Source organism: Balaenoptera ricei, chromosome 10 (assembly GCF_028023285.1).
Source record: "Balaenoptera ricei isolate mBalRic1 chromosome 10, mBalRic1.hap2, whole genome shotgun sequence".
NCBI lineage: Eukaryota > Metazoa > Chordata > Mammalia > Artiodactyla > Balaenopteridae > Balaenoptera > Balaenoptera ricei.
The window spans coordinates 42730757-42745525 of record NC_082648.1 but is presented as its reverse complement, the minus strand read 5'-3'; the positions used below and the strand labels follow the sequence as shown (position 1 = coordinate 42745525).

The 14769-nt window shown below is 39.0% G+C and overlaps 1 protein-coding gene across 1 annotated transcript in view; it reads left to right on the top strand.

The window, feature by feature from the left end:
• Positions 1 to 3494: 3494 nt before the first annotated feature.
• FAM186A (family with sequence similarity 186 member A) overlaps positions 3495 to 14769 on the top strand; it is a 75821-nt gene continuing 64546 nt past the window's right edge. Inside the window, 1 exon segment of the mRNA XM_059937356.1 lies at positions 3495 to 3605. Within this exon segment, the coding sequence (XP_059793339.1) occupies positions 3495 to 3605 (111 nt within the window).

Sequence of the window (14769 nt, the reverse complement as noted above, 5' to 3'; positions counted from 1 at the left end):
AGCCGCTGCGGCCTGACCCGCCCAGTCCCACCTCCCTTGAAACAGCAACTGTTTCCGGCTCTAGAGAACAATTGCTTCCGGGAGAAGAGAAAATCCTCGGCGTGCTCAAATTTTGCACTACCTTTTCCAGCCGCAGTATGGACTGTACTATCATCTGGCCGGGGGGGGGGGGGGGGAGGCGGGGGAAGCGATCAGAGGAAGGCACCATTCTGTGCCACGGGAGTGTGTAAAAATTTTACAGGCGCATTTTATTCCTGGCGAAACGGATAGTTACCATGGCCATAATAACTCCGCAGTTCTCGTGGCCCAAGACCTAGATCTGATAAAAAGCCGAGCTTGTGCAAAGTGTACTGGAAAACAACCAGCCCTGCCGAAAAGGCGGCGGCTCTCAGGGAAAAAGTAGAGAAGGGAAAAAAGCAGCAGTAATAGTAAGCATATTAACAGCAACTGCTGTACATTAAAGGCCTACTACATGCCTGGCACTATTCTAAGTATTTTACGGGAATTAATCTAAACAATCAAACGCAATAATACTATTATCCCTATTTTACAGTTGAAGGAGCTCGCTAGAACACACTTTGCCCCAAGTTCCCTTGAATTAGGTACCCACATCTCTGCTCAATATAATGCTATTTGGTAGTACTTAGCCTGGATAGCCTCTTCATTGATGTTCTGCCATTAATTCAAATGAATACAACAAAAATTTTTTAAAATTATCTTTATAATTTTCTGTTAGATGATCCAAAATCCTTATTATCTTTAGCAACACTTACTAGGATTTATCCCTCCCTTATCAGTCCCACTTCTATATCCTAGCTCTGACACTCATCGTTTGAAACAGTCATGTCTTCTCCAATGGATTTTTTCTATTCTATTATTTCAAAAAATTTTCCTAAATTGAAGGTTTCATTTTCACCAAACTGCTATTATTTGCTTTCAAGACCTTACCATTCTGATCCTATGTAATCTCCCTTAACCTCAAATGAATCCCTTCATTTTTCATTTAGATACCAAATTAATTTCCCCTTCAAATTGCTGATATTTCTTCCCATACTCTCCTACTCTGATCCGCAGTAAACTCGACATTACCTCATCTCAATTAAACCAGTCTCCTTACTTTTTCCCTGAAATACAAACTCTGCACTCACCTCCAAAGCCATGGCTCATTGGAATGCCTATCTGAAATGCCTTCATTTGTCAGTCAATCTTCTCTCTCCATAAGGTTCTCCCAAAGACTCTGCTCCCCACAGGTCTCTTCTTCATGTCCCTCGTTAGCACTTGAATATTATATTCTATCTTAAATTTTTTTTGTTGTTTTTTAGTTTCTTCACAGGTCCCTATCATATATTTTTCACAGTCTAGGATAATGGTAGCCACATAGTAGTATCTCAACAAATGCTTGTCAAATTGAAGAGATTTTAAAATTTGCTTTAAAAAGCCTTCATTTCCAGTTGCTGATGAATTCCATGCTGCATAAAAAAATATGAAGGAGAGAGAGAGCACAATATACTAAATTAGTTTTGTTGACAAGTATGGAGGCTGCTTTGTGAATGCCCACTAGGGTAAGCAATATAAGGAAATCAAGAGAAATTAACAGTTATTTAAGGATCTCACAATATAGTATTATTATCAACAAAGTAATTTAATAGATTAATTGATTATGTTGAGAAATGCTGGGTAATGATGGATATTTTAATGAAAACTCACATTTATATAAATAAATAATTCTCCTTAAATGTGGTCCTTTCAGAAAATATTATGAACGTCCTTGAATAAATAGACTTAATTGTGATTTATAGGAAAGGAGGGAGTGATATTTTATGACTGGGGGGGGAGGGTGCAGTCTAACAATAAAAGAAAGTATTCTGGGACTTAGAAAAGTTTCCATGAGGAGAGGAGTTTTAAACTATAATGAATATCCAAATTTTAGACAGTTTCCATGGAGGTACTGAGGAAGATAATGCCAAATGTTAGATAAAGAAACCTAAAGTACCGCATCTGGTTTTGAGAGGTTCACCAACTGGTGGATAGAAACAAATAATAAATAGTTACACTCAATGAGATAAGTGCTATAATACAAAGTTTACAAAATGATTTGGGAACACAGGGGAGGGAGTAATTTAGACAACAGGATCTTAGAAGGGAAAATATTTAACTTGCTCTTACATATTGATTGATATTTTTAAAAGACAATTACATTATGATCCCCTGTATCCGTTTCTCTGAAGGATTGAAACAAATTGTTTAAATTTACAAGTTTACAACAAGCACTCAACATAGGACTAAGTTACAATAAGGACTCAACATAGGAAGTTCTCATAGAGAAATTGTTATACATCCACAATTTATATAAAATCTAAAGTATACAAAATGATATTACATAGTTTATGAACACATACACCTGCAGTAAAACTATATAAACACAGACTAGACATAAATACATCAAATTCATGCTTGTTATGGCCCTCTGAAAAGGGAAAAACAGGAAGGAAGGAGTCTGGGGAGAACACCAAAGGGGACTTCAACTTTATCTCTAATGCTTTCTTTTATTTAGAAATATCTGAAGCAAATACGACAAAATGTTAATATCTGTTCATTCTGGGTGATAGGCACATGGCTATTTGTTATATTTCTTTCTGTACTTTTCACATTTTTTTAAATTAAAAAATAATCTACACAACGAACAAAACCATCTGTCCTTTTAATTGCTCTAGTGTCCTAAATCCTTTCACCACCTCTACCATCAGAGGAGCTGCCCAAAGTACTCTTCTTTCAGTTAGAAAGCAGCCTCTAAGCGTTCCCTTCAATTTCCCAGCCAACTACAGAACGTCAAAGCCTTCTTCAGTCAGGCTTCTTGAAAAAATGAGCCACTAGGCAGTGCAAAGAGTGTGATCTTCATCCAAATACTATCTTCCAAGTTACTACAAGTCTAGGAAATGTTGAAGGGCAGCTGAGGAAGTTTGTAACACGATTATTCCGTTACAAGCTTAAACATTCTTAAGCAAAACCTCAGGAGGAGAGAAGAACCAGAAGTTACATTGATACACTGGATCTTGAATTCTAACACCTAGATTTTAAGCTCATTTAAAGCAGGGCTATACCTTCTATTTCTTTTAGCGTTCCTGTTGTCTGTTCTTTCCTTCCCTCCCTCCCCCCTTCACCCGCTACCATCACAGCATATAGAATGCCTAATTCTCTGCATATAGTAAGCACTCTTTAAATGTTTGAGTCAATGATAATGTCACAATGGGTCTACTATGACATCACCCGGACTGAAACAGCACGGCTAGTATCAGGGTACACCACAGCCTTTGGTTGCAGGCTTTTCCTGCTCTTCTAACTTCCTTGTGGATGGCTTTATTAGCATTTGCCTATATTCTGTGAAAAACGAAGAAATAAAAGAAAATCACTCAACTTCCAAAACGTTTATCCAGATGCCAACTGAGATAGACAGTGAATAGGAAGGAGAAAAAGAAGCTTTGGATTTCACCATAATGTACAAAAATGTCCGTGATAGATCAGAGGTCCCTAAGCTTGAGATCCCATTTACGGTACAGGATGTCATCACTAGGATTGAGCAAGCACAGCTCCACAGAGCCAGAGAGGTAGGTAGTAAATGAAAAGTTTATAGATTGCAACTTGCTTTTTAAACTTTCCATGACCAGCTACATTTTTTTTTTAAGGATTCACTTTATTTTCATGACATTTGACTGTGTTTGAGGTCACATTGATTTCAAATGATGATTTCACCTGACTCTGTAGATAACAAGCTCCAATTCTACATTAATTCCTTTCACTTCCATATCAAAGATAATTAAGCTTTTTAAGAAATAAATCACGTGTGTTATTGAGTGATTGTGATAGAAAAATTAAAATCTATAGCTAATATTGGTATCTAATTTTAGTCAATAGTTTTAATTTGTTCTCTACTGAGCTTTTATCAAATACTTATTTTTGATACATTACATTTTAGACAATACATTTTCTCTTATGTATTCTTCTAGGAGTTTTATACTTTTAGATTTTACATTTAGGTCTATGATCCATTTTGTCTTAATCTTTGTATATGATATCAGATATGGATTGAGGTTCTTTTTTTTTTAACAATTATTCTAGCTCTGTTTGTTGAAAAGACTACCCTTTCTCCATTAAATTGCACTTGCACCTTTACTGAAAATCAGTTGATCATATATGTGTGAGTTAATGTAGTCTCTAGTCAGTTCTCTTGATCTATGTGTCTATCTTAATGCCAATACCACAGTGTCTTTTTTTTTTTTTGGCTGTGTTGGGTCTTTGTTGCTGAGCGCGGGCTTTCTCTAGTTGTGGCGAGCGGGGGCTACTCTTCATTGAGGTGCGCAAGCTTCTCATTGTGGTGGCTTCTCTTGTCACAGAACACGGGCTCTAGGTGTGCAGACTTCAGTAGTTCTGGCTCGCGGGCTCTAGAGTGCAGGCTCAGTAGTTGTGGTACATGGGCTTAGTAACTCAGTGGCATGTGGGATCTTCCTGGACCAGGGCTCGAACCCACGTTCCCTGCATTGACAGACAGATTCTTAACCACTGTACCACCAGAGAAGTCCCACAATACCACAGTGTCTTGATTACTGAGGTTTCATAATAATTCTTGAAATCATGTAGTTTTAATTCCTAAACTTTGTTCTTTTTCAGTTGTGCCCAACTTCTCTCACATCTTCCTTTTACCTCCTTTTCCTCTTCTTGGGCTTTTCTCTCAAGACTCAAACAGTCATAATCTGAAACGTGTCTTTGGGACTTCCCTGATGGCACAGTGGTTAAGAATCCACCTGCCAATGCAGGGGACATGGGTTTGAGCCTCGGTCCGGGAGGATCTCACATGCCACAGAGCTACTAAGCCCGTGCGCCACAACTACCGAGCCCACATGCCACACCTACTGAAGCCCGCACACCTAGAGCCCATGCTCCGCAACACAAGAAGCCACCACAGTGAGAAGCCCGGGCACCTCAACGAAGAGTAGCCCCCGCTCGCTGCAACTAGGGAAAGCCCACGCACAGCAAGACCCAAAGCAGCCAAAAATAAATAATAAATTTATTTTAAAAACTAAAATAAAATAAAAAAAACTGTCTTTATCCACACTGCTTTCTCCCTTTGCTTTTCCATAGGATATTTAGAATCAGTCTGTCAAATACTATTGGGGGAAAAAAAAAAGCCTACTGGTATTTTGACTGGGAATGTACTGAATTTGTAGATCAATTTGGGGAGAATTGAAATCTTAACAATATTGAGTGTCTGACACTTGAATATAGCATATCTCTCTATTTATTTAGGTCTAATTTTTCTCAGAAGTGCTTTGCATATCTTTTGTCAGATTTATCCCCAAGTAGTTCATATTTTTTATACTATTGTAAATAGTATTGTTTCTTAATTTCTATTCTCGATTGTTCACAACTAACAAAGAAATACAATAAATTTTTGTATATCGATCTTGTATACTGAAACCTAATTTATTAATTCTCATAGATATTCTTTGTACAGTCTTTGGATTTTCTACATAGACAATCCTGTCGTATACTAATAGAGGCAGTTTTATTTCCCCCTTTCATATCTCTGTGCACTTAAACTTGATTCTTTTTTTTTTTTTTAATTTATTTATTTATTTATTTATGGCTGTGTTGGGTCTTCGTTTCTGTGCGAGGGCTTTCTTCTAGTTGTGGCAAGCGGGGGCCACTCTTCATCGCTGTGCACGGGCCTCTCACTATCGCGGCCTCTCTTGTTGCGGAGCACAGGCTCCAGACGCTCAGGCTCAGTAATTGTGGCTCACGGGCCCAGTTGCTCCGCGGCATGTGGGATCCTCCCAGACCAGGGCTTGAACCCGTGTGCCTGCATTGGCAGGCAGACTCTCAACCACTGCGCCACCAGGGAAGCCCCTAAACTTGGTTCTTGACTCATTGGTTAGGCTAGGACCTCCAATATCAAGTTGAATAAAAGTGATGAGGCATCCTTGCTTTGTTCTTGATGTTAGGCTTTAGGGGAAAGCATTCAGTCTTCTACCATTAAGTACGATAGCAGCTGTATATATTTTATGGCTCTTTATCAAGTTGGGGAAATTCCTTCTTTTCCTAGTTTGGTGAGTTTTTAATCAGGAATAGGCATTGGGTTTTATCAAAAGTTTTTACTGCATCTAAGGAGATAATCATGATTTTTTTTTTCCTATTTGAATCTGGCAATATAGTGAATTACATTGACTTATGAATGTTAAACCAACCTCACACTTTTAGAGTAAACCCCATTTACTCATGATGTAGCATTCTTTTTACTATGTTGTATTCGATTAGCTAAATTTTTGTTAACAATTTTTGTATCTATGATTATAAAGTATGTTGGTGTGTAGTTATTTTTTCTTACAATGACTTTGGTTTTGACATCAGAATAATGGTAGCTTTATAGACTCAGGTAGAATATTCTTTTCAGTTTTCTGTAAGAGTTTGTTGAGTATTGGCATTTCCTTTTATATGTTTCGTAGAAACCACCAATGTTGGACTTCCCTGGTGGTGCAGTGGTTAAGAATCCACCTGCCAATGCAGGGGACACAGGTTCGATCCCTGGTCCAGGAAGATCCCACATGCTGCAGAGCAACTAAGCCTGTGCACCACAACTACTGAGCCTGTGCTCTAGAGCCAGCGAGCCACAACTACTGAGTCCATGTGCCACAACTACTGAAGCCCATGCGCCTAAAGCCCAAGCTCTGCGACAAGAGAAACCACTGCAATGAGAAGCCTGCGCACCGCAACAAAGAGTAGCCCCCGCTCGATGCAACTAGAGAAAACCCGCGTGTAGCGACGAAGACCCAACGCAACCAAATTAATTAATTAATTAATTAAATTAAAAAAAAAAGAAACCACCAATATTTGGGTAGGGTGGGGAAAAATAATCAGTGGAACCATCTAGACTTGGGGTTTAATTCCTGGGAAAGTTTTAAGCTACAAATTCAATGAAAAAAATCGTAGAGTTATTCTGGTTATCTATTTCTTCTTAAGTGAGCTTTCACAGTTTGTCTTTCAAGGAATTTGTCCATTTCATCTGAGTTGTTGAGTTTATTGACCTAAAGTTATTCATAGTATTATCTCTTTACTATCTGTAGAATCCGTAGTAATGTCACTCTTATTTCTGATATTAGTAATTTGTCCTTCTCTGTCTCTCCTTATCAGTCTGGCTAGAGGTTTATCAATTTTACTGATCTTCTCAAAGAATCAGCTTTTGATTTCACAGATTAACTGCTTTTCTGTTTTCTATTTTACTGATTTCTGCACTGATCTTCATCATTTCATTTACACTATTTGCTTTGGGTATAATTTGCTCTTCTTTTTTTCTAGTTTCTTAAAGTAGAAGCTGAGGTCATTGATTTGATAACTTTTTGTTGTTGTTGTAATAAGTGTTTTGTTCCATATATTCCCCCTCTGCAAATGAAAATGTTGTTTTCATTTTCATTCAGTTTTAAATGTTATAATTTCATTTTTGATTTTTTTCTTTGACCCATGAGTTATTTAGAAGAGTGTTATTTAGTTTCCAAATATTTGGAAACTTTTTTCTCTTCTTTCTTTTATTTATTTATTTATTTATTTATTTTTGGCTGCACTGGGTCTTCGTTGCTGTGCACGGGCTTTCTCTAGTTGTGGCGAGTGGGGGCTACTCTTTGTTGCAGTGTGTGGGCTTCTCATTGCGGTGGCTTCTCTTGTTGCGGAGCATGGGCTCTAGGTGCACGGGCTTCAGTAGTTGTGGCTCACGGGCTCTAGAGCGCAGGGTCAGTAGTTGTGGCACACGGGCTTAGTTGCTCTGTGGCATGTGGGATCTTCCTGGACCAGGGCTCATACCCATGTCCCCTGCACTGACAGGCAGATTCTTAACCGCTGCACCAGCAGGGAAGTCCGTCTCTTATTTATTTCTAGTTCAATTTCTTTGGGGTCAGAGAACTTATTTCATATGATCTGAATCCTAGTAAATTTCTTTTTTAAAAATATTTATTTATTTATTTATTTTTGGCTGCGTTGGGTCTTTGTTGTTGTGTGTGAGCTTTCTCTAGTTGCAGCAAGCAGGGGCTACTCTTGGTTGCGGTGCGCGGGCTTCTCATAGCGGTGGCTTCTCTTGTTGCAGAGCACGGGCTCTAGGAGCAAGGGCTTCAGTAGTTGTGGCACATGGGCTCAGTAGTTGTGGCTCGTGGGCTCTAGAGCGCAAGCTCAGTAGTTGTGGCGCACGGGCTTAGTTGCTCCACAGCATGTGGGATCTTCCTGGACCAGGGCTTGAACCAGTGTCCCCCTGCATTGGCAGGCGGATTCTTAACCACTGTGCCACCAGGGAAGTCCATCTCTTATTTATTTCTAATTCTATTTCTTTGGAATCAGAGAACTTGTTTGATATGATCTAAATCCTAGTAAATTTCTTAAAATTTGTTTTATGGCTCAGAATATGGTCTATATTGGTAAATGTTATGTATGCAATTGAATACAATTTGTGTTCTGTTGTTGAATACTCTGTAAAATAACAATTACATCAAGCTGGTTGATAGTATTTTTCAAGTCTTCTGTTGTTTTTTCTCAGCTTTATCTATCAATTATCAAAAGAGGGATGTAGAAATGTTTGACTGTAACTGTGCATTTTTCTAGTTCTTCTGACAGTCTATCAAATTTTCTTCATGTACTTTGAATCTCTGCTACTAGATGCCTAAATGTTTAGAATTGTTATGTTCTCTCAATGAATTGGCTACTTTACTGTTATGAAATGACTCTGTTTATCTCTAGTAATATATTTTTCTCTGTAACTTACTTTGTTGTTAATATAGTCACTCTAGCTTTCCTTTGATGAGTGTTACCATACTTTTCCTTTTCTTTTTTTTTTTGGCTGTGCCACATGGTATGTGGGATCTTAGTTCACTGACCAGGGATCGAACCCATGCCCCCTGCAGTGTTAGTGTGGAGTCTTAACCACTGGACCTCCAGAGAAGTCTTTCTTTTCCTTTTTCTATTCTTTTGGTTTAAACATATTTGGGTTATTATACTTAAAATGGGTTTCTTACAGGAAGCATAGAATTGAGTTTCTTTTTTATCCAACCTGACAATTTCTGCCTTTTAATTGGATGTTTAGACCATTTAAATTTAATGTAATTATCAATATGGTTAGGTTAAAATTTACCATCTTGCTGTTTGTTTTCTGTTTGTCCCTTTTTTTTTTGGTTTCCTTTTATTATTTTTCTGTCTTCTTTAGAGTGGATCTATATTATGATTCCACTTTATTTCCCTTACTGGTTTACTAGCTATACTTTTTGCTTTGGGGTTCATAGTGTACATATTTAGCTTACCACCATTTACCTTAATGTGGTATTACACCACTTTTAAACACTGTATAAACCTTACAGCAATATTCTACCTTTTTCTCTCTCCTGGCCTATGTGATATTTGTATCATACTTTTTTTTTCATTTTTATTGGAGTATAATTGCTTTACAACGTTGTGTTAGTTTCTACTGTACAGCAAAGTGAGTCAGCTATATATATATATATATCCCCTGTTTTTTGGACTTCATTCCCATTTAGGTCACCACAGAGCACTGAGTAGAGTTCGCTGTGCTATACAGTAGGTTCTCATTAGTTATCTATTTTATACATAGTATCAATAGTGTATATATGTCAATCCCAATCTCCCAATTCATCCCCTCCCCCTCTTCCCCCCTTGATATCCATAAGTTTGTTCTCCACGTCTGTGTTGTATCATACTTCTACATGTATTATAAACTCAATATTTATTACATTCCAATTATTTTTGTTTGAAACAGGCAATTACCTATTTTTCAATTTTTTATTGTGGTAAAATACACATAACATAAAATTTGTGATTTTAACTATTTTTAATTGTATAATTCATTGGCATTAAGTACATTTATAATGTTATATAACCATACCACTATCTATTTTCAGAACTTTTTCATCACCCCATACAGAAACACTGACCCATTAAACAGTAACTACCCATTCCCCTTTTCCCCCAAACCCTGGCAACAACCATTCATCTTTCTGTCTCTATGAATTTACCTACTCTAGAAACCTTATCTAAGTGAAATCATAAAGTATTTGTCCTTTTGTGCCTGGTTTATTTCATTTAGCATATCCTCAGCGTTCATCACTATTGTAGTATCTGTTAGAATTTCCTTTCTTTTAAAGGCTAACTATTATTCCATTGTATGTATATATCACGTTTTGTTTATCCACTCATTCATCATTGGACACACAAGTTGCTTCCACCTCTCTGCCATTGTGAATAATGCTGCTATGAACATAGGAGTACAAATATCTGTTTACGTCCCTGCTGTCAATTCTTTGTATATCCAGGAGTAGAGTTGCTGGATCATATGGTAATTTTATTTTTCATTTCTTAAGGAACTGCCATACTGTTTTCCGTATGGCTGCACCATTTTACATCCTTATCAGCAGTGCACAAGGGTTCCAATTTCCTCACACTCTCACCAACACTTGTTATTTTCTAGGTTTTGGCTTTTTTTCTCATAATAGCTATCCTAATGGGTCTGAAGTATCTCATTGTGATTTTGATTTGTATTTCTCAAATGATTAGTGATGTTGAGCATCTTTTCATGTGCTTGCTTGTCATGTGTATAAATTCTTTGGAGAAATGTCTATTCAAGTCTTTTGCCCATTTTGGAACTAGGTTTGTTCTTGTTGAGTTGTAGGAATTCTTTATATATTCTGGATGTTAATTACTTATCAGACATGTGATTTGCAAATATTTTCTCTCATTCTGTGTATTGCCTTTTTACTCTGTTGATAGTTGTACCAGTCAATTTTATGTGTCAACTTGACTGGGCCACAGGGAGCCCAGATATTTAGTCAGATATTCTGGGTATGTCTGTGAAGATGTTTCTGGATGAGATTGACACTTGAATCAGTAGACTGAGTAAAGCAGAATGCCCTTCCTAATGTGGGTGGGTCTTATCCAATTAAAGACCTGAATAGAACAAAAAAAGGCTAAGTAGAAGGGAACTCCACCTGTCTGACTGCCTTGGGCTGGGACTTTAGTCTTTTCAGTCTTTAGGCTTGAACTGAAACATCAGCTCTTCTTGGGTCTTGCACCTGCTGGCTTTTAGACTGGAACTATACCTTGGGCTCTCCTGGGTCTCCAGCTTGCCAAGTAGAGATCATGAGACTTCTTAGCCTCCACAATCATGTGAGCTGATTCATTATAAGAGAAAAAAAAGATATATATATCAACTGAAAAAAAATGCACAACCTAAAAGTTGAGAATTATGTTTTATTTGGTGGACTTGCTGAAAACTTAAGCCCAGGAGACAGCCTCTCAGATAGCCGTGAGGGACTGTTCCAAAGAGGTAAGGGAGGACCAGGGATATATAGGATGTTTTGCATTAAAAAAAACCAACAACAACAGGTAGCTGGAACATCAAAAAAGATTATTGTTAATTAAAGAAAACCAGATATTTCAAGTTAATGAATTTCGCACTTCTCTAAATTCATTAACTGGGGAGATGCAAGAGTCTGGGCTCGTTGAAATCATTCCTTTGACATGCACCTTAACTACTTAGAGCCAATATCCTGTTTATCTCCATCCTTGGCATGATCTGGCAATTAAGATATGCAAAATGTCACTATTGGATACTCCTAATGCACTGCTTATAAGAAGCAAGAATCTGGGTGACTGTGTATATGACACTTTCAAACATTTTTGGCAAATTAACAAATATAATGAGATTGGTTGGTTGCTCCTAATGTCACTGAACAAAGTGGGGAAAGAAAAGGATGAGCTCAGAGAATCAGATTCCCAGCTCAAGTGCCACATAAGTGACCTGAAACTTCTATGTGTGCCTTTAAGGAAACCCTTAATCTCCTGTAGATCCAGGCTAAGACTGATGAAAATTAAACCAAGAATCTCATTCTCTGACTAGCTGAATTACAAGTTGAGCTCCCAGCCTCACTGGGTGGCTAATGTTAAAGTGAGGGCATGGGCTTCCCTGGTGGCGCAGTGGTTGAGAATCTGCCTGCCAATGCAGGGGACACGGGTTCAAGCCGTGGTCTGGGAAGATCCCACATGCCGTGGAGCAACTAGGCCCGTGAGCCACAACTACTGAGCCTGCGCGTCTGGAGTCTGTGCTCTGCAACAAGAGAGGCCGCGATAGTGAGAGGCCTGCGCACCGCGATGAAGAGTGGTCCCTGCTTGCTGCAACTAGAGGAAGCCCTCGCACAGAAACGAAGACCCAACACAGCCAAAATTAAATAAATAAATTTTTAAAAAATAGCAAGTAATAATAACTCTATTTTAAAAAAATAATAAATAAATAAAGTGAGGGCATTGGGACTTCCCTGGTGACGCAGTGGTTAAGAATCCTCCTGCCAATGCAGGGGACATGGGTTTGAGCCCTGGTCCAGGAAGATCCACATGCCACGGAGCAACAAAGCCTGTGTGCCACAACTACTGAGCCCGCGTGCCACAACTACTGAAGCCCACGTGCCTAGAGCCCATGCTCTGCAACAAGAGAAGCCACTGCAATGAGAAGCCCGCACACAGCAATGAAGACCCAATGCAGCTAAATATAAATAAATAAATTTATAAAGTAAGGGCATTGACTGAAAAGGAATGGGATCCTGAAAGTTGGAATGGGGATGTATGGAAAGATTTTGTTAAAGCTTGGGATGTTGAAAGCTCTAAATTCTGATGAGTGTTCTTTGCCAGGGGAGCGGTCTCTTCACCCAATATCAGTGGGAATGGCCACTCCACCCCTGTCTGAGAGTATTAACCCTGCATTGCCTGAGGAAACTGTAATGACCTCTCCTGAGGCAGTTGTCATGCAAGACAAGGCTGAGTTTCCTCAGGAACCACTCCCACAGCATTTCTTTGTTTCTAGATCTATAACTAGATTCAAATCCCAGTAGGCCACTAAAGGTGAGGTACAAAGAGTGACCCATGAAGAGGTGCACTACACTCCAAAAGAACTACTTGAGTTTTCTAATTTTTACAGGCAGAAATCCAGGGAATATGTGTGGGAATGGATGTTAAAGGTGTGGGATAATGGTGGAAGGAACATAAAGTTGGATCAGGCCAACTGATGTAGACTCACTAAGCTGAGATTCAGTATTTAACATTTCAGCTTGGGAAATTAGAAAAGGTTCTAACAGTTTGGTTGGTTGACTGGAACATGGACCAAAAGGTTACTCACAGTGAATAAGTTAGACATGCCAGACTTGTCTAATGTAGGGGAAAGAATTAAAAGCTTAGAGAGATTGGAATGTTAAAGTGGATTTGTCACTTAAGATCTGCTCATCCAACCTGGGAGAGTCCAGAAGACATACCTTTCATCATGACTGTGAGAAACAGATTTACGAGAGGAGCCTTGGCATCCTTGGAGAACTCTGTGATCACTCTTCTCTGTACCACTGTAAGGTAGACCAGACCTTACAGTGAAATTGGGAAATCTAAAAACAATGGGAGTAATTGGATCCTGAGATGGCAAGGACCAAGTGGTGGCAGTCAACCATCAAAGGCCAGGTGGGCATGGTTACCATAATGGACAGCAAAGTCAAAGCATCAATCAAAATAGTCTGACTTATGAAGAACTATGGCATTGCCTAGTCGATCGCGGTATTCCTACTAAAAGTAAAATAGTTAGGAACCTACTAAATTCTTACCTGATCTGTGTAAGTGGAAAATTTCTAGGTCATGTGAACAAAAGTCTAACCTGAATCATAACAACAGAGAGTCATGGCCCCTCAATCAATTCCCAGACTTAAGCCAGTTTACAGACCCAGAACCCCTTGAATGAAGGGGAGGTTGGGTTTCCTTGCAGACGGACACTGTCAAAATTTTATACAATTAATCCTTCTCCAAGCCTTCTCTGAAGAGAACTGGCCTTTTACCAGGATAACTGTGCACCGGAGAAAAGGAAATAACCAGACCTTTTGGGGACTACTGGACACTGGCTCTGAACTGACACTAATTCTAGGAGATCCAAAGTGTAATCTGTGGTCTACCAGTCAGAGTAGGGACTTACAGAAGTCATGTGATTAATAGAGTTTTAGCTCAGGTCCATATCACAGTGGGCCCACTGGGTCCCTGAACCCATCCTGTGGTTATTTTGCCAATTCTGGAATACATAAAAGGAAAAGACACACTCAGCATCTGGCAGAATCCCCACACTAGTTCCCTGACCTGTGGAGTGAGGGCTATTGTGGTGGGAACTGCCAAGTGGAAGCCACTAGAGCTGCCTTTACCTAGGAAAGTGGTAAACCAAAAACAATACTGCATTTCTAGAGGAATTGCAGAAATAAATGCCACCATCAGGGAAAGATGCAGGAGTGGTAATTCCCACCACATCCTCATTCAACTTGCCTATCTGGCCTGTGCAGAAGAGAGATGCACCTTTGAGAATGACACTGGATTATTGTATAATCAGGTGGTGACTCCAATTGCAGCTGATGTACCAGATGTGGTTTCACTGCTTGAGCAAATTATCACACACTCTGGTACCTGGTATGCAGCTACTGATCTGGCAAATGGTTTTTCTCTATACCAGTCAATATGGACCACTAGACGCAATTTTCTTTCAGCGGGCAAGGCGAGCAATACACTTTTACTGGTCTACCTCAGGACATATCAACTCTTCAGTTTGGTAGAATTCACCAGTGAAGCCACCTGGTCTAGGGCTTTTCTTTGCTGGGAGGTTTTTTATTACTGGTTTGTTCTCTGTTCTAGTTATGTGTCTATTCAGATTTTATATTTCTTTGT